Below are 25,654 nucleotides of genomic sequence, written 5' to 3' on the forward strand. Positions count from 1 at the left end.
TACATGGCTCAGATATATATCCAACATTTGGTGAAACACTCACGCCCTGATTGACAGTTTTTCTCCCAATATTTACTGACCCACTAAATCAGTTTAGTTTTTTTATGGTTTTGTTCCAACTTTTGTCATTATTTTTGCGTGTTTTCGCGCTAAATTATTTAAGTAATATATTTTTTTTCCAATAAATAAGATGGCGTCTTTATATAATTTAAGCATTGAAACTACATGTGCAGATGGTCAGGAGAGAGGAACAATTATGAATTAACACGCGTTCAGTCTTTTTCAAGTTTTATTCAGTAAAGGTCTATGTACATGGATTATTTACAGAATATTACAATCATATTATATGGCATCAATGCAAGCTTTAAAGTGGAATTATACGCATTTTTCAAGTAAAAATCCAGCTGAAATAGATATGTGTGTAAAAAGGGTGGGGGAAATTATAGCTTTTAACCCGATATACCAAACTCTTCCTGTTACCAGTACGAAATAATAACAGTCCATATATGACTTTTCTTATTTTGACAGGGGCAGTCCTTTAAAGAAAAGTCAAACTGCACGCAGGAGTTGCTTCCCTTCAACTTCCGAAATCTCTACCTATAGGTAAGGGAGATCATTGCGTAGAAGATTGAAGAAAAGAACTATTATTTTATTAGTCCGATTTCTTTATTTCTAAAACATAAACTTCAAATACTTATGCGACATTGTCATTAATTTAACACATTTAAATGCACAGCAACCGCAAATTGCTTTTATAAAACATTCACCAAAAACACACTATGTACAGTAAGGTGCGCATAATGTCACTTTAACACAACCAATTTCTTTTTGAAATAGTTTAGAACTGAAAAAAAAACAAGTTCATACAAAATGGAACATACTTCTTACAGTACACATGTCATTATTTAAATAGCACATTGCTTTACGGGGGACAGTAAATATTGTAAACATGAAGATACTGTCGACAAACACCGATTCGATTACTAGTTAAAACCGGTTCCAATTTTGCAAAACCGCTAATCGCTCTCAAACAGTAAGCATCACGAATTGTACTTTATATTTATGGCTCTACATTTCTTTGACCGGTACATACTATTTGACAGACCCGCAGTTTATTGCCACAAAAACACATAACTTGAACATAATTGATAGTCTCGGATTAGCCTGTTGTGATATAATATCTAAATTAAAATACACCAAAATAGGACTCGTTATCTAATTACCACACTGCTTGCAACCGATAAAGTCCGTAAGTTCATGATGAAGTCAGCTGCTGGAAGTACCTTATATGGTCGTCAGGAAAGAAAACAGCATTTTAAATATGGCGGCCGATTAACCGGTTCGATTCGATTTCATACAAATGATTAACCGGTTTCTAAATTTTGAAATCGTCCCAGCCCTATTTACTATATCGAAAAGAAAAAGAAATAGATCTATTTCCAATGCACTTATTTCACAAAATATTTGAGTAGATATCTAAATGATCCAAAAACATCGGGCTGGTTCTAGTCTAAGAAAGAAGTCAAATTGACGTTTTAAGAATTTTTTGTGTCAGAAATGGCTGAAACTGACAATGGAAAATACGAACCACTAAAGTTTTTTTTTTTTTAGAACAAAAAATGAAATAAAAACTATTGTACAGGGGAAAACGTATTACGTAAAAGGTTGATCAGACAGTTGACTCGAAAATATCAACTATTCATATTCAATATGCTAAAATGTGTAGTCAGCGTTACCTTTAGAAGGTACATTCATGCAATGTTTCTTTATAATATATCTTTATCTATAAATGTCACAACAAAATGAAAAATAAGCATTTCATAGTCTTAAAGTTCAGACTTAAAAGTTAATGTAAATGGAGACTAAACATTGTCCTGCAATGTTGTATTCACTGTAGAAAAACACAAATTAATAGAAAACTTGGATGGTTTCTTATTCGATGACACTCTGCTGCCATACAAGTCCACGAAAACACGGTAAGCATTGACGTTTAAGAATGCAACTGCTTCGTGCATTATGAGCGTGAGAATGAAGCCTTGTCGAATTTAGGTCTCATTTATCGACCCCAGATTTTAAGACGAATTGAATCAGTTAATCTGAACACTTTGATGTGCATTTTTCAGATCTTAGAAAAACGAATCGACGAATTAACTCTCTTTCTGTCTGACCACTGAGTGAGTGAGTGAGTTGGGTTTTACGGCGAATCGACACAAAATGGTCATATCTCGCCGATTCTCACCACTGCAGAAATTCTGGCAAGGCATTCTTGTAGCATCGAAAATTTGCACTTAATCGTAGATTTAATCCAATCTACAGCGCCTTTTGCACTTCTCGTACGTACGTAATTCTTTTCCAGCTCATTTCCTGCGCAACAATGTTCTGATGAGTTGTCTTAACTTTGACGTTTTCCTCGTCGTTGTTGGAGGTGTCGTTGTTGGAGGTGTGTAAGACGTAGAACATGACGCCCTTGTTGACGATCTTGGTGAATGATCTGCAAGTTATACAATTTTAGCTAATTTAGATAGTCTTAAACATGAACAGAATGGAAATTTAAAAATGGAAGTTTTAGTAAATATATATAGAGGGCGTCATGCTTTTAGTTTGACAGAATAGTTTAGACATACTACATAAATACGAGTACCACTGGCAGGTATAAACTGAGAAATAAACATAAATACAAAGCAGTTAAGTCTCCATTCTTGGAGTCTGGTACCGATGATAACAATTCCAGATCGGGCAAATAAAATGTAAGTAAATTCAGCACGAGTGACACAGACTTACCATAAGGTAGCCATGAATCCGTTTCCTGAACATATTTATACTGTGGTTTAGAGAAAGATCGTTTTATTGTTGGATCCCACCATTCCTGTGCTACATATCTCTGAAATCAAATATATACAAGCTATTGAAGGTTATATATAACCAGTATTTTTACGAACTAGACGCACGCTATTTTTGTGGGAAAAAATACAAACTACATAACTGCTGAAACAAAACAGAAATAGACGAATTACAAAATGTAATTAAACACGAATTACAAAATGTAATTTTTGGAGAAAATTATTCATGTTTACGCTCCTCTTATATTTAACAGACCGATTCAAATGTGAAGTAATACAACATTATACAATATACATATAAAACATTCAATAATATGTTTAAACTTATTTTGCTATTTTTTGCACACAAAAAAACGCAATAAAAAATAGAAGTACATGTACATGTATTACCTTATTTCTTGAAGATCTAGATGGTTTTTCTTTTGGTTTGTCTTCCTTTAGTTTTTCAAGGAAAAGTTTTGTATTCTCTGTCATACGGCCCTCTTTTTCCACTTCCTCAACAAAAGCGTCTAACTGACCCTGATCTGCGTCTTCTTGACCATGATCCGCTTCCCGATAACAAACTGAATTTTTGTTTAAATATATATAATATTTGAAGAATAAAGAATGAAATTATAAGAAACGACATTTTTGCCTACCCTGGTATAAATGATAATAACAGAGCTTTTTGTCTTCTGCAATAATGATCGTCTGCAGGTTCTTTTTCCTCAGAAAAAAATCTTTCAAATCATGAAGTTTTTACCCTACAATTAACTTTACATTCCTCTTTTTTCCAATACCAATGTGTCTTTTTCTTAAATAACAAACCATTTCCTATTTCAATTAAATTTCCAAGCATATATTTTTGCGAAAATTGGAGATGCGATTTCCAAGCTATTCGTTACTTTTTTAGGAAATCTAGATCTAGTTATAAAATAAAGCTATTATATATGAAGCTTTACGTTTAAAAAATCATAGATGAATTGTGAAAAATCTCATTGGTCAAAAGCAAAGTCAGGTGAGACAGTATCTAAATCGCAAAAATGACAGTGTACCTGCTAGAAACATGTCTGTGATCAAGTTGAAATCTTTGAGCTGAAGATAAAAACCGTTCGTTCGCTCTGCGAGTTCTTCGTAAAACGGAGTGGACTCGGTAGCATTCAAAGCTTGCACACCATATACCTAAAATGAGCCATTCACACGTATTAAGTAAAAGCCTTAAAGTAACGAAAAATGTCATCAAAGTATAGCAGCGAAAACCCTGAATTCATTATTAGAATGAGGCAATCATGTTTGTTTTCTAATGTTAATATAATTTTCTGATTGTTCTGAATATTACAGGTACTGCCTCTACAAGCTTGTTTAAAGCAAACGTTGTCAGAAAGGAATGGCAAATTTATTCCAGTTTTGATTTACGTTCAAGTGTATTAACAACGACAGGCTGTCCTCATATTCTAAGTGATCAACAAAGTTGAGAAAACGAAGTTTAAATTTTAATGTCTCCTTATCCTTCCAACTTGTAGTGGGAGCTGGGAGTGGGTAAAAATCTTTTCATCGTCATTAAAACAACAAATACCACAAACGTTACCTTGACACCCATACCAGCCAATACATCAAGTTCGTCCCGCCAAAATAAATTCTGATCAGTGTATGAAGGTGGATGGGGAATTTCATCGCCGATCATTACGAAGGCTTTAGCACTGTCTTCTGACCAATCTAGCTGCTGAGCTTTACGTAAAGCCCATTCATACGCCTGTAAAAGATAAATTAACCATTTTGATAAAGCGACAAATTTTTGTAATGTTTCACGACACCAATATATTGAAATTTACGCGACCATCTCATTATAGCCAACGGTTTTGCATTCATTGAAAACCAAGTATAATCCACGGAGGTCCGAACCCCAATAAGAAATAACACTTTTTCAAGTTCATGGTAATAAATCTGTTTGTTTCTGATATACCTGCTTAACTAAATCAAGTCGAAATTTAAAACTTCGTAAGGAGAAATTGTTCTACGTGATAATTTGATCGCACATTGTGTCTCCAGTCATCGGACCTGACCCTATTACTTGAGTTATCAGTTTCGGTCAGAATCCGGAGACATTACCAATACCAATTAACCAATCAATCACGTCATATATGCGCTTACCTCCCCTCCATTACCCCCTCCTCCTGTCGATTGTACTCCCCGGGCAAAGTTAACCACAGTCTCGGTGTCACTAGTCAAATCTTTGGAGGTTACCACATACACATTATGATCACAATAATCTCCATTTGCCATGATTCCTATACGCATGTTTGGTATATCTCTCAGCAAACGTGTGCATGTCTCACGAAGTTTCTCACGGACCTAAGATTAAAAACGAAGGGGATTAATATGAAAGATTAAGTACTAACCTCTGGTGCGTCCCCTCCCCCAGTTGAAGGAACATTTTCTGCAAAATCGACCAGGCAATCTACGTCTGTTGAGAGATCTATATACCGGGTCACGTATGTCGAATAGTCGCAATAATCCCCGACAGCCATAATACCTATGCGCATGCGTGGAACATCTTGCAATAAACGTTGACATGTCTCACGTAATTTTTGCCTCACCTAAAATTGCCATTATTGTTTCAAGATTTAAATGGATTTTTTGCTGGCGTTACCATTCATGGCCTCGCCAAAATGGCCTTTATTTTTGAGGGTCTTTCTTATAAAAGTAATATACAATGTGCCATTTCTAAATCATTTTAGAAGCTTTATGCAAAACTTTTCTTTCATTTTTGAGGTAACATAAAGTTGTTTTTTTTTAAGTGGCCCTGGATTATATGTTCTAAACGTGGCTATCGGTGAAAAAATATTGAAACAACAGTTTTGCTTTTGCCAAATGGTCAAACGTTTTTTACAAATATTGAACATTAGGCTTTACAGTAAGCACTGACCTGGTATTAATCTCAATAATTATCAGATATACATTTCATATCAAACTCTATGTAAATGAAGACACATCAAACTTGAATACGTATTTTATAAAGCCATGCAGACTTCAAATCATTTTCTATGTAATAACCATAAATGTTACAGAAAAATGTTTCACTTACCCGAGACAGACAACTGTACATGCTGCCTGTTGTATCAAAACAAAATACAACTTCCACATTTCTACCACTGGCATCAAATGTGTTGATTAAATCCTGAAACGGTATAAAATGATATAGATATTGCCAGGAAATTAGACAGGCATCTGCTGTTGTTTTTAGCTCAATGTTGCTGAGTTTGAACTGTCAAGAAATTGCTGTTATGAAACTAAGAAAAAACAAGTGGTCTATTTTTTGTGTTTCAAACATAATCCATTGACACGATACATAAAATACTTCATTTCAAAACTGGTAATCAGTTAAAGAGCGACAATGAAATACACAATTTGAAACCATTAAGCAAACTACCATTAGATTAGAAACAATGATGTCTACCTGTTTCTTTTCCTCGTCGACTTCTTCTGTGATATCAGCATTTCCCTCAACTGAAAGAGTATCATTTCTAGTAAATACTTTCCATTTTAAGATTTGTTTCTAAAAATGGCATATTTCATATACATCAATAAATATTTCGGTTTTAAATTTAAAAGTAATTTTAAACTAAATTTTATTTTTTTTAGGTCCAAGTTTATGAGCAGCCTGAAGTTGCATTACCGTATAAGGGCCAGCATGCTTGGCTCAATAGGGACAGCACAGATCTATGGATCGCACGGTCTGATCGTGGGGCAAGGCCCATCATCTCCGTGACGATTTGATAAAAGACCCTGTGTTTGAAATCATTTGTCCTCCACCTCTCATTCACGTGAAGTTGGAAGTACTTGCGGTCAAGTTGCGGAGAACAGGTAAGTATTAGTACAGAATCAAGGAACAATAGTAAGATTAACTGCCCGCCGTCATATGACGTAGATAGCCTACTATTGAAAAATGGTGCTACACCCAAAGAACAAATTTTAAGACAACCTACACTAACTGCTTCTCATTATGATACAGTAGCACATATCATTTAAAGTGTTAACTGCTTTAAGTGAATTTAATTAGAAATGAATATTTAAACATGAACTACTGCACCTACCTGGGGCTTTCACGGGTTTCTGTTCATGCACGGTGACTACGGCTTCATCCCCCACGCCTACATCACACAATAGGTTCGAATCGCCGCTGATAGTCTGCCCGGCAGACGTCTAAAATTACAAATGATTTTACTGGTTAGATTTGTATTGTGTGCCAACTTCATTAAACAAGGAAACGTGGTGCCTAGATCTACTTGAATCTGTGATAAGATCTATGTATTAGAAAATATATCTTTTATACATGTACAATGGGCAACTACATACCCTTACCCAAGTGATTAGTCCAAATAATTTGACGTCAGAACTGATTCTGAGATATTTTCGTGATAGAGCACATGGGGCAGAATCCCTCAGATATTGACCTAAGCAAAAATTATCACAATATCGCGACTCACGTAGGCCTACAATTAGTTGGACTACCCGGTGAATTGATCACATGAACAATTTAAAGTCTTTTTTAATAGTTATCATAAAATTAGGGTGATTTAGTTAACAGTAATAGGATGTGATTTAAAAGTTCACTTAAAAATGTTCACAAAAGACACTGACCTTTATAACTTGGGTTGAGGGCGACATTCCTTCAGCATCCTGAATTTTTTTCTTCAAAGTCATGACAGTGTCAATATTTTCCAATGTAATAGGATCACATCTACCATCGGGAAAATTCACCATAATACAGATGTCCTTTGGAAATATAACCTGCAAGAAAAGGGAAAATTGTATAGAATCTATAGATAGGCCTACATGTAGGCCAACGCATCGATCGTTTGTGACGTATATATTTTATAAACTGTTTAAATGAATAAATAAATAAACCTTTACTTACCTCTGCCTTTAAAATAGTCTCCGCACAGATGCCCAAATATCCGATCGTTTTCGATTTATCAAGTGTTTTTCCTTGATACTTAAGGCGAATCCTTGCCTCAGCTACGCCCTCGCCCTTAGCAACATGCGCAGCGATTTGTTTGACGTTGTCCGAAGGTAAATGTTGCGACGAAATCGCTTTGCCACTAGGCAGTTTGATATAAACGTCGATTGCACAAGTTGCCATACTGTATATTTTGTGTGTTTAATTTTCTTCCTTTCAAACTCGCCTGAAATTTATCTCGTATTTATTTCATTTCAGCCGCTACTTTCGTTTATATAAAACAACGATGGGTTAAAAATAAACTGACTAAAAATAGCTGTATTTATTTCATTGGTTTTTATAAATAGATTATTTTATTTCATTGGTTCGTATAAATAGATTTTGCACCCGTTGAAATTTCCGCTACTTTTCGTTACTTTCCGGCATATATAGAGGGTTACATACCGTACGCCGTGTATTATTGCGCATGCATTGCTTAAGATCTTAAACTGACCAGTAAAAAAGTGTTTTTTTCTTCATGTGTTTGGTATGTGTACGACACGAGTTCAAAATGTGGAAAATTGTAAACACACTGACTATTCAAATTGCGGAAAATTGTAAACACACTGACTATTTGAAATGGCTTGCAATAAGTAAGTATAAGTATTAAAATTCCTTTTAAAGTCATATGTAATGATTTTATTCAAAGTCCCAGTCTAGTAAATGGAACCAGTAAGATGTCATATGATAGCCTTCACGAGAGTCCTGGACGAAGCATGATGGCAGGAGATCTGGGTTTTCCTTAACGGGAGATTTCGGTACAAGGTAAGTCCCGTTCCAGGAGAGGTCACAAGTCGGAGGGCTGGCATCTTCTATGACTGAAGAGTGAAACGTTAATGACACAGTCTGAAAAAAATCGACATATGTAAAAAGTACATCAATAAATAGTACGACATTTCTTTTCCAAAAAAAAAAAAATAATAATAAAAAATGGACCACTTAAACAAAGACGGTAATTGCCTGATAAAGTATGAATAAAAATGAAAAAAATCTAAGATGCATTTTACAGGGGAGTTAAGATTTGGCAGTAAAATGATGTCCTGATATTTAACTTGGATTCCTTGAAATCCATCGCAAAGTGTACATAAGAATATGATGCACTATCTGACCAAAGTATGCATTTTTCACTTTTAGCCACTGAAGTGTTTCTTTACATAACCAGGCACTTCATACATGCGTGTCGGCAATATCTCCTTGATACACCGACGCGACCATAACTTTATCGATACAGTTTTATATGATTTGTATAGGAAATATATTAACATTAAACGTGTTTTATCGTTATTTAACAAAGTTTATACCTCGTGAAGTATCTTCACTTTTTCTGCCTTATCATTATTTATCGATGTGACAAACTATGCTTCATTTGTTTGAATCTTAGGGATAAATCTGCTGCTGAATACTTACATATTTATTATTGTTCATTCCCGGACTAAGAAATGTATACTCGATCGGTCCGTGGTCACACGAGCCCACCATAATGTTCTCAGACTTATTTACTGGAACTACTGGTGTTGCAATCGTTGCAATACATCTGTAACATGTAACAAATTGTATAAAAGGAAGGAAGCATTCAAGGCAATGAAAGAAATTTCATATCGGCATAAAAAGACAAGTTATAAACATCTCTTTGATTAAAAAATAACAACAATTTTACCCGCCCGCATAGCTCAATAGGGAGAGCACAGATCTATGGATCGCAAGATCGTGAGTTCAATCCACGGGCGTGGCGTATGTTCTTGTTGACGATTTGATAAAAGACATTGCGTCTGAAATCATTCGTCTTCCACCTCTGATTCATATGGGGATGTTACTTGCGGAGAACAGGTTTGCATTGGTACAGAATACAGGAGCACCCGTTAGGTTAACCAGGTGCGGTTTTTTTTTTTTTTTTTTTTTTTTTTTTTTTTGGGAAAAATCATTTCCTCTATACATGTATACTTGCCAACAACGAAAGACACTGCGAGACTTTACATCTTTTAAAAAGTGAAGAAACAATAAAGTAATAAACAGAGATAAAACTAAATTGGCGACCTCCATAGTTAGCCTATTCAAAGTCAGATACTACTTTTGTGTATAACTTTATGAATTCTTTTCTCAGTCGATAAACTGATTGACATGGGGTCAAAACATATGACTTGTACTATTTTGAAGCCATTCCTGACAGTTTTTACGAGCAATTTCATATCAATACATTTTTTTTCCCAAAAAACCCGACATCCATACATCCATACTCACGGTAATGCGCTGAGATAGGTGTATATCACTTGGTCTTGTATTTATTTTACATTGATGTTGATGAAATAATTCTATGCCCCAAGTGCGCGTTTCCAAAACTACAACGCCGGGACTTGAACGGAGGCCCTTGTATCATTTTATATTGAAAACTGTGTGCCTTTTGTTTGGACATTTTGTCAGATTCATTTATAGCATGACGACCACTTTCATTATATCGAAATAAATTGAACGCTTTATTTGCTTTGGGTTTAGACAATTAATTGGCATACTGGAACATAGTTTTCAGTTTAAAAAATGTGTATTTGCTTTGGGTTTAACACCGTTTTTCAATAATGTTTCAGCTATGTACCGGCGGCAGACACGTGTTTACCGCAAGCAATTTTCCAACATACCCGCATGGATCAGAGGTGAAGGACGAATGATATCAGACTAATTGTCTTTTATTATCAAATCGTCACGGAAACCATGCGCCCCGCCTGGAGATTGAACTCACTACCCAGCGATCCATAGATCTGAGCTAATTGAGCTACGTTGACGGGCTTATTTTATATAAAAAATCAATGTAATTCGACTACCAGTAAGTAACGAACTTGAGTTACTGCAGTCAAAGAAATACGCAAAATAACTTACCCGGGAGGATCTGCCCATGTATCATTTACAGTCACAAGAAAGCGAACAAACTGTAATTTTGCGGGTTTGTCTGCACCCAAGCAAATTCCGCCACCGAAGGTGCAGACACAAAATATGGTGGCATATATGCGTAGAGGAAACATTTTCAACACAATATACTAGTAGTAAATAATTTCACTGTAATTTTGGCTTAGATAAGAGCGTACATTTAAATATATTTATTGGAGATAAGGCGACCTTGTTGTTTTACAAACTATTTTCATGGTCGTCAACAAATTAAGGTTAGGACCAATGACCGTAATAGTCTAAATATGGCCGACTCTGGTTAAGAACACAAATACTGACATTGTGGTTTAGAAGAGCAATGCCTGCTGGTGCTCATCTGAAAAGTGCTTACAATTTAGTTGGCAATATGCAAAAACATTGTCTAATTCCCTTATTAAATATGATTTACAATACGAGTAAAACTAGCAAATCATGTTTCAATGATGTTTGCAGAACAACCGAACGTAAACAAAACACCAAATCAAGTACATCATTTTTCTAGATACAGAAGAGTAAATTACATGATGAATTTTCAACATACCGGTAAATGATTTCATAGAAAAAGAAGAGTTATAAAATATGCAATTATGAGTTTATTTCATTCATATACATGGTAGAAGCAAGACGCATGAAAATTACATCGAGAAAGAATGTAACTATACATTATAGCTTTTGGGTGTAACCATTTGCTACAAGATCTCTAAACAAAATTATTTTTGCAAGCAAATTACAGTTTCACATACAATAAACATACACTTTAAAGGTAGGGAAAATAATATGCAGACAGGACATTTTATTAGTAAAAAATTGTCTTCGTACATATATAAATATATTCAAAAGATAGTTAACACAGAAGAGAGTACCCTAGTTTGATAACTTATAATAAATGAGGCACCTACTCGTCAACATTTAAAGCTAAAAGTGCATATAAGTTGTCTCAAAATTCATTATGTAAACTACGGTAGCGCTTTCACTACTAAACTCGCACTGATTAAACGGAAGTAGTGACGTCGGGCTTTACGTTCAAAATGCCCAAAGTTTTAAAAATATTCTTACTGTCCTTATTGATTCTGACATCAGTGCGTTCGTGTGTGCTCGGCGATACAGAGGATATTACCAGAGTAGCTTTTCCTATCCTACAAGCTTAAAAAATAAAATGCGACACTCTTCCTAGCATTTTGTCTTTTATATTATTCAAAGAATTTTAATTGAATCTGAATTGAAAATACACAAAAGTAATATTCTTTTCATCTGGTGTTAGCCATCAAAATTTCTTCTTTCCTTAACATCATCTATGAAGTCAATTTGATCAATCTCTTGATACCTAAAACAACGTCAACGTAAAAATGATATTACACTAGCTGGTGCTATACCAAATTAATATGATGGTGTTGTTTCACTCCCAAGATGTCAAACATGTGATGATACTATACATATAACATTAAAGCTCAGATGAAGTTTGTCAAAGATAACTATTTCTGTAATATGCCAACTTCCACATTTCCATCGACGTACACACAAAAGAGCATACAAAACATTCTGTAAAGTTATGTTACAAATAATTCATTACACAAATGGGACAACATACGTTTTGAAATCAGTATTTGTCTAAACAAGAAACACGCCATTCAACTGCATTACTGGTAATGTATCAAATTATAAATTATATCACACAAAAATACAAAAAAACATACAATGTACTAACAAGACTCTCCTAAAAGACACATTTAAGCAATAAGTATTTTTAACATTTTGACACCTAAGTCTTTGAAAGGCTTCAAACAAGTGACCCTTAGATTTATGATGGCTGTAACAGTCAAGGTAATGAATGTGTAGATGAATTTTGTCAATTTTCACCATAATATAGACAATCCTTCATGTTAAACACCTGAGCTAGTACATATCTAAAAACGCTAAAATTGCATCCATACATCTATATCTAGAGACTCATTTGAGAGCCTTCACGTATACAAGTGTGAAAACCCAACCTCTTACTGTTACCGTGTACAAGCGAATTAATGTTGATACCTAAGGTATAAATATACCAATCCTATTTCAATACTGAACAATGTATACTTTCTGGTCCTTACTATACACGACATGTCGAAATACTTCATTGACAAAAACAACCTTGCACAAATCCCAAATTTTTCTCCACTGTCACAAAAAAGTTCATAGTAATATGGACTTCATTAAATGTCTTCTTTCGTCATCCAAGAACAAGCATGAAGCCTATCACAATAACATTAATGCCAATTAACGGGACTGAAAAAGAAAGAATATACAATACTAGTATCAATAATAATATGAGCCGTGCCATGGGAAAACCAACATAGTGGGTGTGCGACCAGCATGGATCCAGACCAGCCTGCGCATCCGCGCAGTCTGGTCAGGATCCATGCTGTTCGATAACAGTTTCTCCAATTCCAGTAGGCTTTAAAAGCGAACAGCATGGAGCCTGACCAGACTGCGCGGATGCGCATGCTGGTCTGGATCCATGCTGGTCGCATACCCACTATGTTGGTTTTCCCATGGCGCGGCTCATATATATATATAACGTTGTAGCAAACTCACGACAAAAACATGACATTAATATATTAGCACATGATTTTTATATATGCGACATATTTTGCATATGTAACTTGTATAAAGCAAAGAAGCAGCACTGTAGTCTGACATCAGTAGTGAGCAAAAACATAGTCAGAATCATGTTATAGAATAAGTCTGAAAATTAACTGTGTTATTGAAAGTCGAACTTCTATGAAATTCCAAAAGTCTATAATCCACTGTAAATGGTTTAAAAAGAGTTCTTGTTATGTGTAAGCATGTCTCATATCAGAGTTTTGTTACAGTTACCTGGTTCAAAATGTTGCTATTATGCCAATGAGGAACCTTTGAGAGACTACATTACAGCCAAGTTTAATATGGAATATTTTTCTTTTACACTGAAATGACTGAAAACAATATACTCACTTCTCATAACTGTTCGTATTGAGCGTATTAAGTTCATCACTTGTGTTTTCATGCCTGGTTGTTCACCAAAGCCTCTCTGGTCCGCACCCCAGCCAACTAAAAATAAAACAAAGTTCAAAATGAATTATACAAAATATAAAAAGGTTATACCAAAGAAAACATACTGTCACTTGTTACTATTCTCTGATTATCGGATTTATACAATAGTCATTCTGAGGGTTTAAAGACTTAGGATACTTGAGACAATTAATTAACTGTACATGTATTTTGTCCAGAAATTATTACTACCCGTGACTATACTAGAGATGCTGTCTAAAATTCAAAAGCTATTCTTGAATGAAAATTGCTGTTATGTCATTTTGAAAGTGTTTCAACGACCCTGTTTTAGGAAAGTATTATGTGTGCTAACAGAGAGATTCTCACCATAACGATCGGTAAACACACCCTTTTGAATATGAACTAAATGGCAGAACGTAAGTTGAACTGTACTATGGCCAAATAACACAAAATTAAAAAGGAACTTACATCAATATGATTAGACAATGCTAATGTTCATATTCATTTTATGAAAATTTACTGTACATATATATTTGCATTCAACATTTCATATGCACCAACTAGTCCCTTTGGATTCTGAAGATTAATGTTAATACATATCAGAAAAAAACATGCATTACCAGTTTGTCTACCTTTTTACAACATACAGAATATTTCTTTGCAAATAATTGCTTTAATGCTTTAATTTAAAGTTTAAACTAATTAATAGTCATCACCTGGAAGATCAGAATAGGTGGGTGCTGGAAAATTATATACCACCTGACATTGAAAATATGTCAATTTGTAAAAACAAGTAGACATTCAAACATAAATTTCTTATTTCAGATAACCTAAAATTGAAATCGTATCTGCTGTATGATTACTGACCACACTTGGGATCATGATTAAATCTTAATTCTGGCTTGAAGTCAATGAAGAGTCAATTATTAAGCAAATCAGTCTTAAAAGGTTTAATATTCTGTTGTGTAACAGACTTTGTAAAATTGATATTGGGACATGGCTTTAGCATGAAGGTCTCCCTTTTAGCTATCCGTGACTGACTATCCGAACTTAAAACCGTCCAAATACATATCAACTGCATCGTAAAACAAAATACGAGTATTCAACGCACTTATCCAACAAATACCTACTTTTCGATAAGAACCTTTCTTCGTGAAGGACACAAACAGCATTCAAGCATAATATTATCGCTTCTATCAACGAGTACAGCCCAAAAGCCATCTCTTCTTCGGTTTGTTGGCACTTTAGGTATGGTAAAAATATTGACGTTTCTCGTTCGTCCGCTGCAGTAGGTGGGCATCCGAAAGTAACCATATATTTTTATTTTGACCGTGACACAGTTTCAGTAAAAAAAACGTATCAAATGCACATTTATATAAAAAGTTACATATATAATTATATAATTATGATTTTACCAGCAGTGTAACACAAACGATAAACAGTCTCCACCGGAAAAAATCTAGAACATCGAGGGGTCAATAACTCTCATATTCCTGTATAAAACTCAAAACAAGTTTGATCACCTCATACCCAATAAAAATTGGAACTTCCTCATACCCCAGTCTCGAACTCAGTATCAGTATGTTAAAATGCGAGGCGAGGCTCATTTAATAACAATGGGAGTCCTTAGAGCGCAGAAGACAGAACATCCGTCTTAGCCTCTTCCATAAAATACATTATGGGCTTGTTGACATAATACCTTTACAATATATGGATCCACTATTAAGAACATCCAGACATCACCATCAACTAGCATATCATATACCACACTCATCAGTTGACTACATAAAGTACTCATTTTTCCCTAGGACAATAGTTGAATGGAACTCACTGCCGGTGCACTTAGTCAGTGCTGACTCAAACGCTGTGTTTAAGTCGGGACTGACTGTGTTACCACACATCCCCTAGACAGTACATATATGCTTTTATCTTTTAACAGTACTAACTCTCTTGTTTCTTCACCATGTACATAGTAGATTATGCAATGTATAGGCTTTAAGGGCTTGAGTAGGTTTTTGCACTATTTTTTATCACATTGTCAATGTCCTCCTGGGTGGATTGAGTAGCTTGGGAGGCTTGATAATCTTTCACTTTACTAACCCCCACGCATGGCCATTATAGTCCAACAGGACTGCTTGCCATTATCAAAGATGATGATGATGATGATGATGAATAAATCCAATGTGGAAAGACACACGTGTAATATTCTTTTTATCACATGTAAGCTTTTCCTGCTGAAACATCAAAGTTTCTTCGTTCTTTACCTATTATGGACCAATTAAGTAAATTCGACCAATTTAAATTTATGCAATGGCTTTATTTCAGTCCCACGACGTCAATTATGTGATAAATCTAGTTCTGCTTTACCCAAAACAATTTGCTGATACCCATTTACAGATTTGTCTACTGAGGCAATCACAATGAAGTGCCTGCCTAAGGGCAGACCGCAAAGGGAGTAGTAATTCTATGATGAAGGGGTTTTTGTCCTCCTTGTAAAAAACGCTAAGGGGGTTTTGTCCTCCTTGTAAAATTCAGTGAAGGGGGTTTTGTCCTCCTTTGTAAAAAACATGAAGGGGGTTTTGTCCGCCTGTGCAAAAATGAGCGAAGGAGGTTTTGTCCGCAGGGGATTTTGTCCTACACTCGTAAAAATCGAATCTGGGCCTTCATCCCTGTAGGAAAGTAGGAAAGCGTCTAAGCCCTCTCGAAGTCGAGAGATAAAGAACTATGTCTTCCATTTATATCCATTTTATACTCTTTGTTTCCTACTGCAAAGCATACTTTAAAAGGTACTGAAGCAAGAATTATCTAGATAGCCATCACTGACAACAATAGAACAAGCAGATCATAATCCCATTGTTAAACATACCAAGAATATAGCATTTCTGTCTGAGGTTCATATACGAAACATACATTAAGGTTGTTCTGCACGTTCGGATCGAAACTTTTTCTACAAAGTAGAATACATAACTTTATCATGACATCAGGAGTTCTAACTGACCAATCAGAGCACTGCATTTGAAAGTACCGGCCACTTAATTTCCACTTGGATAAAACAAAATATTTTATAAAGAAACATATAGTGATTTTAGAAGCAAATATCGCATTATTTCAGAAGTCAAATTAGAGTTTTGACTTCACATGCCCCAGGTGATGCTACAATCTACAAAACTTTGAGGTTCATTGAAATATTATATGAATTTAATGGTTTGATTTTAGTTTTAATTTTGAGATTTTACACAAGAGTCTATGATAAAGTCCGAGTAAAATGTAATCATTACCCCAAGTGAAATTAGTACCATTCCGCAATGTTTCGGACATGTTGAAATTATGAATTTGATTAAACTAAGACTTTTTCAAAACTTCATATTAGATAGGGCCGTGTGCTTGATTTTTTGCTAGACTGATTTGAAACATTTGGACCACACGTAATTTTTCATTATGAGAGTCTATTAGAAAATCATAACTTTCGTAAAATTTTCGCAAATAGAAAGTTTCTGCAGATTTTAATGAAACTTCTTACAGTTGTAAATAATTTACTAATGGCCTATGATGTGGTGAAATATCTTGAATAGTTCTTAAAATGTGCTCAATGTAGAAATACGATGGCATATTCAACCTTGTTTTGACCTTGACAAATGACCTACTGATCCGCTCTGCATATCATCTTGTTGCCTGAATCGTTATCAAGTTATGCTCCGAACATGAAACAGTGATTGACAGACTTGACCATGACTTTCAACATAAAATAAAATAAAAATATGCCTGGTTTGTTCGCTCTGCATACTGTCATAGCTGCCCACCTACATACCAAGTTTGAAGTCAATACCTTTATTTGTTCTCCTGACACGAAATAAAATAGACAAATCTAACCTTTGAGCATCATTGATGACTTGACCTTTACCCTACCGATCCAGTTCATGCGCTCTGCACATTGTCTTACCATCATCTACATATGTGAAGTTTGAAGTCAATACCTTGAATGGTTATCAAGTTATACTCCAGAAATGAATAAAATGAACAAATCTGACTGCTATTAGTGACCTAGATATTTGACCTACTGCGCATCATCTCATAGCCATTTACCTGTATGCCAAGTTTATTCTGACTCTTATTAAGTTATGCTCCTGACACGAAATTTGATGAACATACAGACAGACGCAATTTACGTCTGGTTTATTTCCAAATTAGTTCGAACTCGATTAAATTCAAAGAACATGTATAAAGAACAATTCTAACCGGTTCAATCAAAACGACCGTTAAAAATGTCAACATCTGAGCAAAACCATATTTTATCAAAAAAGACAGATACTAATGTTTGTTCCCGGTATTTTCAATTAAAAGAACATTTAAAAAGGTAAATCCCCACTTGGAATGACCAAAAAATCAAGGCTTGTTTGCTATAAATTGAAATATTTCATACAGACATTTTCGCACCAGAGATATTTCGTACTCACAGTTTGGAAGTTTTTTTATTTACTTAAAAGGCTGAACACCACTAAATCCAGCTGTTCTTTATTTCATATAAAATCCACTCACTTCATAACGGTGTTTCGACATTTTCTAGCATATCAGATTTTCAGAGACTTATATTCCCATAAAGAACTAGATCGCTACTTTAGAAAAACAAAAAGAAAAGGGGGTGTTAACTTTTATATAAGAAAACTACAGTTCGTTAAATACAACCCGCTGAATTTACTACTTTTCGCTTCTTTCAATTTCTCTTTTCGTGACATTAAATTCTTACGCCGCCATTTTTATCTAGCATGCGATAGGAACATGCCGATTTCATTACAATGCAAAGTGATACATACTGAAACGCGGTAGGGTAAAAGTAAGCACGTTGCTGCCAAGAAAATGCACTAGGAAAGGAAAAAAGATTAGTACTATTTATATTTGGACTACTTGTGACTAGACCTGCGGAGGCTTACATTCTATTTGGTAGTGATCAGCCTATAAGAGAAAATTTTTGTCTGATTTTCCCATGAATTTGCATTCATTCTCAAGGTACACCTATTTTACAATGATTCTGCTTTGTTTTGGTGCAAAATATTGAGAAAATGTAGAGAAATGACAATTCATTACAGGTCACCCCCATCCCCAAAAATATGCAAAATTTAGCCCTGTGCAAGCGATATTTCAATTAATTTTACCTTATTCGTGGAATTTACATTTACCATCCATTTAATCGTTACGATGTTTGTCATTTTCATTCAGAAACATGCTAATTTCAATATTATTTAGACAAATGAAGTGCTAAAATGCGAGAAAAGACATTTACTAGGTCCTAAAATGAACCAAAATAGTGCCACCTGGTCGAAAATTCGATCTAAATTCCAAAAACACAAGAAATTTAAGCGTTTTCAGCCATTTGTTACCGTTTTACATCATAAAGAATAGATTAATGGCATTTCCATTCATTTTCGAGGGCTTTCAGAAAATAACATGTATTGCCCCTTATAGGCTGAACACCACTAAATCCAGCTGTTCTTTATTTCATATAAAATCCACTCACTTCATAACGGTGTTTCGACATTTTCTAGCATATCAGATTTTCAGAGACTTATATTCCCATAAAGAACTAGATCGCTACTTTAGAAAAACAAAAAGAAAAGGGGGTGTTAACTTTTATATAAGAAAACTACAGCTCGTTAAATACAACCCGCTGAATTTACTACTTTTCGCTTCTTTCAATTTCTCTTTTCGTGACATTAAATTCTTACGCCGCCATTTTTATCTAGCATGCGATAGGAACATGCCGATTTCATAACAATGCAAAGTGATACATACTGAAACGCGGTAGGGTAAAAGTAAGCACGTTGCTGCCGAGAAAATGCACTAGGAAAGGAAAAAAGATTAGTACTATTTATATTTGGACTATACTTGTGACTAGACCTGCGGAGGCTTACATTCTACTTGGTAGTGATCAGCCTAAAAGAACATGTAAAGTGTTTTGAAAATGCCCCATCGGAAGATTTTTTACGCCACATAGGCCTTGGTTTTTCATTAAATGTATACTAAACTGTTCAGAATAAGTAGAAGTGTATTGAAGACAAATACAGTCTACAGAGCTTGTTCTGTTTGGAATAATAAATTTTCTCTTGAATCACATGTACTTTGTCTGTCCACATTATTTTTTGTAGAAAATATCAAAACTTGTTTTCAAAAACATTTAACATTATATCTGCAATCATTGTCCATCTGACATATTTGTCTAGGTACTCTCAATATTAAAAAAAAATGTAACAAAACATGTACATTTCAAAACATTGCAAAAATGGCAAAATGAAAGTGAAAGTAGAGATGTCAAAGTGACATAATACTGCTATGTTAACAAAAATATATATGTTAATCATTTTTCATTACTGGGACATTGACTGTCAAAGTACATGTACATTAAACAAAATATAATTGATAATTAATATTAAATTGGTCTATGGTTCAAAATTCACCTGAGGGATGGTCTCTAAACATTTTTGATGAACTTTAAATGGTAAGAAAAAGGTCTTTTTCTTAAATTGTAGTGATGTACATGTATTTTGCATGGCAGTGGCTAGGTGTGTGGTATCATGATAAAAAAGTTGCCTATCTAAGTGATTATGCAATAAAATTAATTAATTTCAGCTATGTCAAATATAACACGTTTTGGTTTGGGTACATTTTGATCTGCACCCGTTTAAATGGTGCCTTTAACTGTTGATATCATTTCTTTAGGTTTTCTGTGAGCTTTTAATTTGTTTTTAATAAAACTTGAATCACATCAACAGACTGTAACATTTTAAATAAGATGTAAATGTTTGACCAGATTGAATAGAAATGTTAATGAAAAGTATTGGTCTATCCTAAACCTCAAATAAATTTGGCTACATGAACTTAATCAAATAGAGCAAGAAGTGTCAGACAGACCTAATTCTTATCAGGAGATTATTTAGGAATGTAAAGATTCTTGGGTATAGTTGATTTTGAATGTACCTTATTTTCCAGTTTCTTTATTATCAATAATACCTTATATTAAGTATTAAAGGTGCAAAAAGACATTTTCTTGATATCATACTGAAACAATATAATACAAACCTTTACTGTAAAAGCCCTTTATGGAGCAGTATTCATGTAAGTTTTAAGTAGCTTGTTTTCCAATCCATCCGATAAAAAATTTCTTTGTTTGTTTGTTTGTATATATAATTTGTGGAAATTAATACAGTTTAAACTAAAGCCCTCTGGTGTCAAAGATTACTGAAGCATAATTTATAGTGGTTGAACTGTCTGTCTGTCTGTCTGTCCTCAAGTCCTACAGTTTCCATCCAATTGAAATGAAAATTTGTACACATTATTAACATGAAAGACATACACATATTCTCGGGACATTCAAGTCTGATTATTTACAGCCCTTTTTCAGACTTTGAAATATTACAACTACACCAAAGCATTGTGTACACAACTCATCCTACAGTTTTGAAACTAGAATTATGGTGCTGCTGTAGACTTCAAGTTCATGTATTATTCTATCAAGACAAAGTGTCATACAATGTTGCCATCATTCTTGTTTTTAATTTTATTGAGTCACATTTCAAAAAAAAAAAGGGACCATGAATGACCTAAATCACTCCTTTGATCTGGTTTTGAACCCAGATGGCCCAGTTTTCTATTGATCTAGATTTCATGAATATAAACTTTCTGACTAGATTTCGTGTACAGTAGATTACATAGAAAGTTTACTTTTTCTGTTGCAGATACCTGATAGCACTGAGACCATGGTCATTTACCGCCAGTTTTACTCCAGTGGCACTAGGCAGCGTCCTTGCATACAAAGCTGTTGGTTATTTTTCCCTGCCAGTCTTCATAACAACATTGTTAACAGCTCTGTCAGTACACGCAGCAGGAAACCTAGTTAACACCTACTTCGACTACTTAAGAGGTATCGATACAAAACAGAGTGATGATCGTACGCTTGTCGACAAAATACTAAACCCAGAAGAAATCCAGTGGCTCGGTATGGTACTCTATTCCGTTGGAATTGGAGGATTTCTTGTGCTATGCTTCCTATCACTGGCTAAAATGGAGCACTTAGCATTGATATTCTTCTGCGGACTATCCAGCAGCTTTCTTTACACCGGCGGACTCGGGCTGAAGTACATCGCTCTTGGCGATATTATTATATTCCTCACATTTGGACCAATCACTGTCATGTTTTCATTTTTGACACAAGCCGGAGAATTGTCTATTGTTACATTGTTATATGCTTTACCATTAGCATTAAATACAATAGCAATTCTTCATGCAAATAACACCCGTGATATGGAATCTGATAACAAAGCAAAAATCGTAACTGTGGCGATTGTTCTTGGATGGTTAGGATCGTATATATTATTCACAGTATTGTTATTTTTGCCATACTTACTGCTTGTGCAAGGAGGCTTACACATATCAAAGTGGATGTTTCTACCTGTCATAACATGCAGAGAAGCTTTTAATATAGAAAGACAGTTCAGAAGTAAACAGCTCCATAAAGTTCCCCAAAGAGTGGCTATGTTAAATTTCCAAATGGGAGTACTGTATGTTTTTGCAGTATTACTTACAAACAAAGCAGATCTGCCAACACTTCTCTGAAGCATTCTATATCAAAGAATCTCGAGGAAAGTTATTAGAAATCCTGCCTTAAATACACTAGTCACATTTTTAATGGGCATGTTATCACTTATTGTTGTAGTTTAACATCATGTCAGATCATTGTATATTAAAGTTACTTTGTTTTAGTTATATCATATAAGAACTACTGACTTGAATGATGCAACTATAAGCTGGATCCATTTCTTGAAAAGATCCCATTATTTTACATAATTTTGAAATTTTAAAATCTGTTATAAATCATGTGTAATCTTGTTTGGCCTCTACTGAAGTCTTTCCAGACTTAAAGACCTGAAAGTATTAGAAGAAAAACAACACCTACAATTTATGTTGTTTTCTGGCACAGACACTTTTGGCCTGGAAGACTTGCCCCTCACCTCCACACCCTCAGCCCCTACTGCTATGCACATGCATTACCAATAATCATCATGTACATGTATATCTTGACCAAGACACTAATTATACATGACTTAGAATTTATATGAGTTACATTGTAGTTTAAAAAAGAAAATCAAATAATGGTGCATAGTAGTTGGGTCGGGAATGGAGATGGGGGGGCAAGTGTTTCAAACCGTAAGTGTCTCACTCTGTTGTTTTTTTATTCATCAAGTATTTATAATGTTATAAATGAAAGCTGATTTTTACTTCCAAACAAAGTTATATTCCACAAATCTTTCATGCATTTTCCAGTCTTTCTTTTTCAACTAGTTTCTTGGGTTATGCTGTAAACATTAGTTGACGTTTTGAGCTGCATTGCTTTTAACATGTTATGTAACATACGTAACATTGTTAATAATAAATACACTTTTTCATGCACATATGCATGTGCCAAGGTAAGAAAAACATCCAGTCAGTCAGGAGCTGGAACCCAGCACCTACATTCTATACAGTGTGTATTCTCTCCATTTTTAGTAATCATATCCTAAACCATGACATATGGGTACAAAAATAAAGGTATAAAAACACAACAGGAAAGTACATCTTTGCTAGAGAGGCAACACTGCAGTGAGTACTAAAATGTATTTATTGTAGAGGTTGGTCTGGAGAGGTAAATTTACTTAGAATTATTTTTAATTATTGAAAACTACTATCTTTCTTTGTAGAGAAGTTCTTGCTCTGTTGATTTCATTAGCTTGAGGTTAAGACTTAGCCTTACATTTTGAAAAAAAATGGAACAACACCAAATCATAGAAAGAAAAAGTTGTTTTGCATGAAAATTGAACAGCATATAAAACATGTATATTACTCTACACAACAACTGTCAGTTTTCAGATGTGTACATTGAATTATGGAAAAGGGCTGCATAAAGTGGTCACACTTTTGGAGAGTTCAGTGCCTTTAAAAACTCACCATTTTCAAAGAACTGTTACATATCTACATTTTGATGCGTTTTCAATAATGTCCCAGTGCTGAAATTTTTTTACATAACTAGGATGAACATTTTTATTTCTTTATCCATTGTACAGGACAGTATGGCAGATGTTGGTAAAGATGTTGTTCATTTATCAAATATTTCTGTGTTTTGAAGATATACTCCTTAACCTTAAACTCTAATCTTCAACTTTGATATTTGTTTGTGTTGTTATGAGGCTATATGTCTGTAAATGTAGATTCCCGGACTCTTAAGTATCTTTGGGTGGTCCCCTTTCAAAAATTTTCAAAGAATTGAATTCCATGCAGAACTCTGATTGCCATGGCAACCGAAAGGAAAAACTTTAAAAATCTTCTTGTCCAAAACCACAGGGCCTAGGGCTTTGATATCTGGTGTGTAGCATCATCTAGTTGTCCTCTACCAAATTTTTTTCAAATTATCCCCCTAGGGTCAAATATGGCCCCGCCCCGGGGGTCACATGGTTTATATAGACTTATATAGGTAAAAATTTGAAAATCTTCTTGTACAAAACCACATGGCTTAGGGCTTTGATATTTGGTATGTAGCATCATCTAGTGGTCCTCTACCAAGAGTGTTCAAATTATCCCCCTAGGGTCAAATATGGCCCCGCCCGGGGGTCCCAAGTTTTACATAGACTTATATAGGAAAAAAAGTTTAAAAATCTTCTTGTCTGATACCACAACACTTAGACCTTTGATATTTGGTTTGTAGCATTGTCTTATGGTCCTCAACCAAAATTGTTCAAATTGTACTCCTTGGATGAAAAGAGGCCCTGCCCTCGGGGTCCCAAGTTTTATATAGACTTATATAGGAAAAAGCTTTAAAAATCTTCTTGTCTGAAACCATACGACCTAGGCTTTTGATACTTGGTATGTTGCATTGTCTAGTAGTCCTCTACCAAAATTGTTCAAATTATGCCCCTGGGGTTAAAAGAGGCCCATCTGATCCTACTTCCAAGACTGTTTAATTATAATTACCTGATGACCCCAAGTAATATGATGTCACTTGACTGTGACCTTGACCTAATGACCTACTTTCTTGTTTTTTAAGATACAGCCTTGAAATTTTGATGACCTACACAGTTTTGCACACAAATCATAAAACTGAATTTCATTGACCATGAATGTGACCTACTGACTTTCTTAATATTTTATCATCATTTTGACATTTAAAACATGTAGCTCATATTACTCAGGTGAGCGATCCAGGGTCATTATGACCCTCTTGTTTACAAATGTTAGTGAAAAAAAGCAATTGTTAATAACACCCAATGTACAGTATCTTAAGACCAAGGTAATGTTTCTGTATCTGTTGTAACTTTGTGTTCATTTGATGTTTAATTTTAGTGAATGCTTGTCGTTTATGTTTGTGATTAATGATAATAAAATTGTCAAATTTGTGGACATATTTCTTTGCTCCTGACAATGGAAAACACCCCCAGTATTAGCTCTACTTCCCAAAGAAAAGTGAGAGCTATATTACTCGACCATGCATCTTGATTAACAATTTGTGTGCAAGGCCATATCTCAGTAGTCGTAACATTTGTTGGGTTCAAACTTCACACAAGGAATCCTAGTCGTCCTATTTACTAAAATAACCAAGTTTGATAACTCGGTTGAGTTTAAGGTAAATAAGAGCTGTTTGTAAAACATGTATTCCCCCCATGATGGGTTGTCACATTTTCAGTCCTGTAATCACTATGACCTTGACCTACTAACCCACAAAACAATAGGACTCGTCTATTTTGAAAGCCCAATCATGTTTTCAAGTTTGAAGATACTGGGTCACCATTTGACCTAGAACCTTCAAACTTCATAGGGTGGCAGGGCATATGGAGTAGATGACCACTATTGTTTTTGGGGTCACTCCATCAAAGGT

General features: G+C 34.7%; 4 protein-coding genes across 5 annotated transcripts; 1 reads left to right on the top strand and 3 right to left on the bottom strand.

Annotated features, from left to right (window-relative positions):
• Window positions 1–271: 271 nt before the first annotated feature.
• On the bottom strand, window positions 272–8,075 carry LOC123522932 (uncharacterized). Of its 2 annotated transcripts, none has more exons than XM_045300467.2 (11): window positions 7,738–8,075; window positions 7,461–7,610; window positions 6,914–7,022; window positions 6,277–6,326; window positions 5,905–5,997; window positions 5,219–5,416; window positions 4,408–4,572; window positions 3,875–4,001; window positions 3,231–3,403; window positions 2,782–2,881; window positions 272–2,491 (listed from the first exon to the last, which is right to left on the bottom strand). In XM_045300467.2, the coding sequence occupies exons 1-11, from the start codon at window positions 7,960–7,962 to the stop codon at window positions 2,358–2,360; spliced, it is 1,524 nt and encodes a 507-aa protein (XP_045156402.2). In that variant the 5' UTR covers window positions 7,963–8,075; the 3' UTR covers window positions 272–2,357. The 2 variants fall into 2 exon arrangements, with proteins under 2 accessions (XP_045156402.2, XP_045156401.2); XM_045300466.2 differs by lacking the exon at window positions 5,219–5,416 and adding an exon at window positions 4,971–5,171 and having other exon boundaries at window positions 7,738–8,074.
• A 355-nt stretch (window positions 8,076–8,430) lies between these two features.
• Window positions 8,431–10,891, bottom strand: LOC123522933 (uncharacterized). Its single transcript, XM_045300468.2, has 3 exons — window positions 10,687–10,891; window positions 9,226–9,352; window positions 8,431–8,664 (listed from the first exon to the last, which is right to left on the bottom strand). Exons 1-3 carry the CDS (start codon window positions 10,827–10,829, stop codon window positions 8,458–8,460), a joined length of 477 nt encoding a protein of 158 aa, XP_045156403.1. The 5' UTR covers window positions 10,830–10,891; the 3' UTR covers window positions 8,431–8,457.
• Window positions 10,892–11,309: 418 nt separating this feature from the next.
• LOC123522934 (immediate early response 3-interacting protein 1-like) lies at window positions 11,310–15,048 on the bottom strand. Its single transcript, XM_045300469.2, has 3 exons — window positions 14,892–15,048; window positions 13,705–13,800; window positions 11,310–12,996 (listed from the first exon to the last, which is right to left on the bottom strand). Exons 1-3 carry the CDS (start codon window positions 14,980–14,982, stop codon window positions 12,941–12,943), a joined length of 243 nt encoding a protein of 80 aa, XP_045156404.1. The 5' UTR covers window positions 14,983–15,048; the 3' UTR covers window positions 11,310–12,940.
• Window positions 15,049–17,873: 2,825 nt separating this feature from the next.
• LOC123522931 (ubiA prenyltransferase domain-containing protein 1-like) lies at window positions 17,874–23,862 on the top strand. Its single transcript, XM_045300464.2, has 2 exons — window positions 17,874–18,115; window positions 21,489–23,862. The coding sequence occupies exons 1-2, from the start codon at window positions 18,024–18,026 to the stop codon at window positions 22,363–22,365; spliced, it is 969 nt and encodes a 322-aa protein (XP_045156399.2). The 5' UTR covers window positions 17,874–18,023; the 3' UTR covers window positions 22,366–23,862.
• Window positions 23,863–25,654: the final 1,792 nt, after the last annotated feature.

The sequence above is a fragment of the Mercenaria mercenaria genome, chromosome 8 (assembly GCF_021730395.1).
Source record: "Mercenaria mercenaria strain notata chromosome 8, MADL_Memer_1, whole genome shotgun sequence".
Taxonomy (NCBI): Eukaryota; Metazoa; Mollusca; class Bivalvia; order Venerida; family Veneridae; genus Mercenaria; species Mercenaria mercenaria.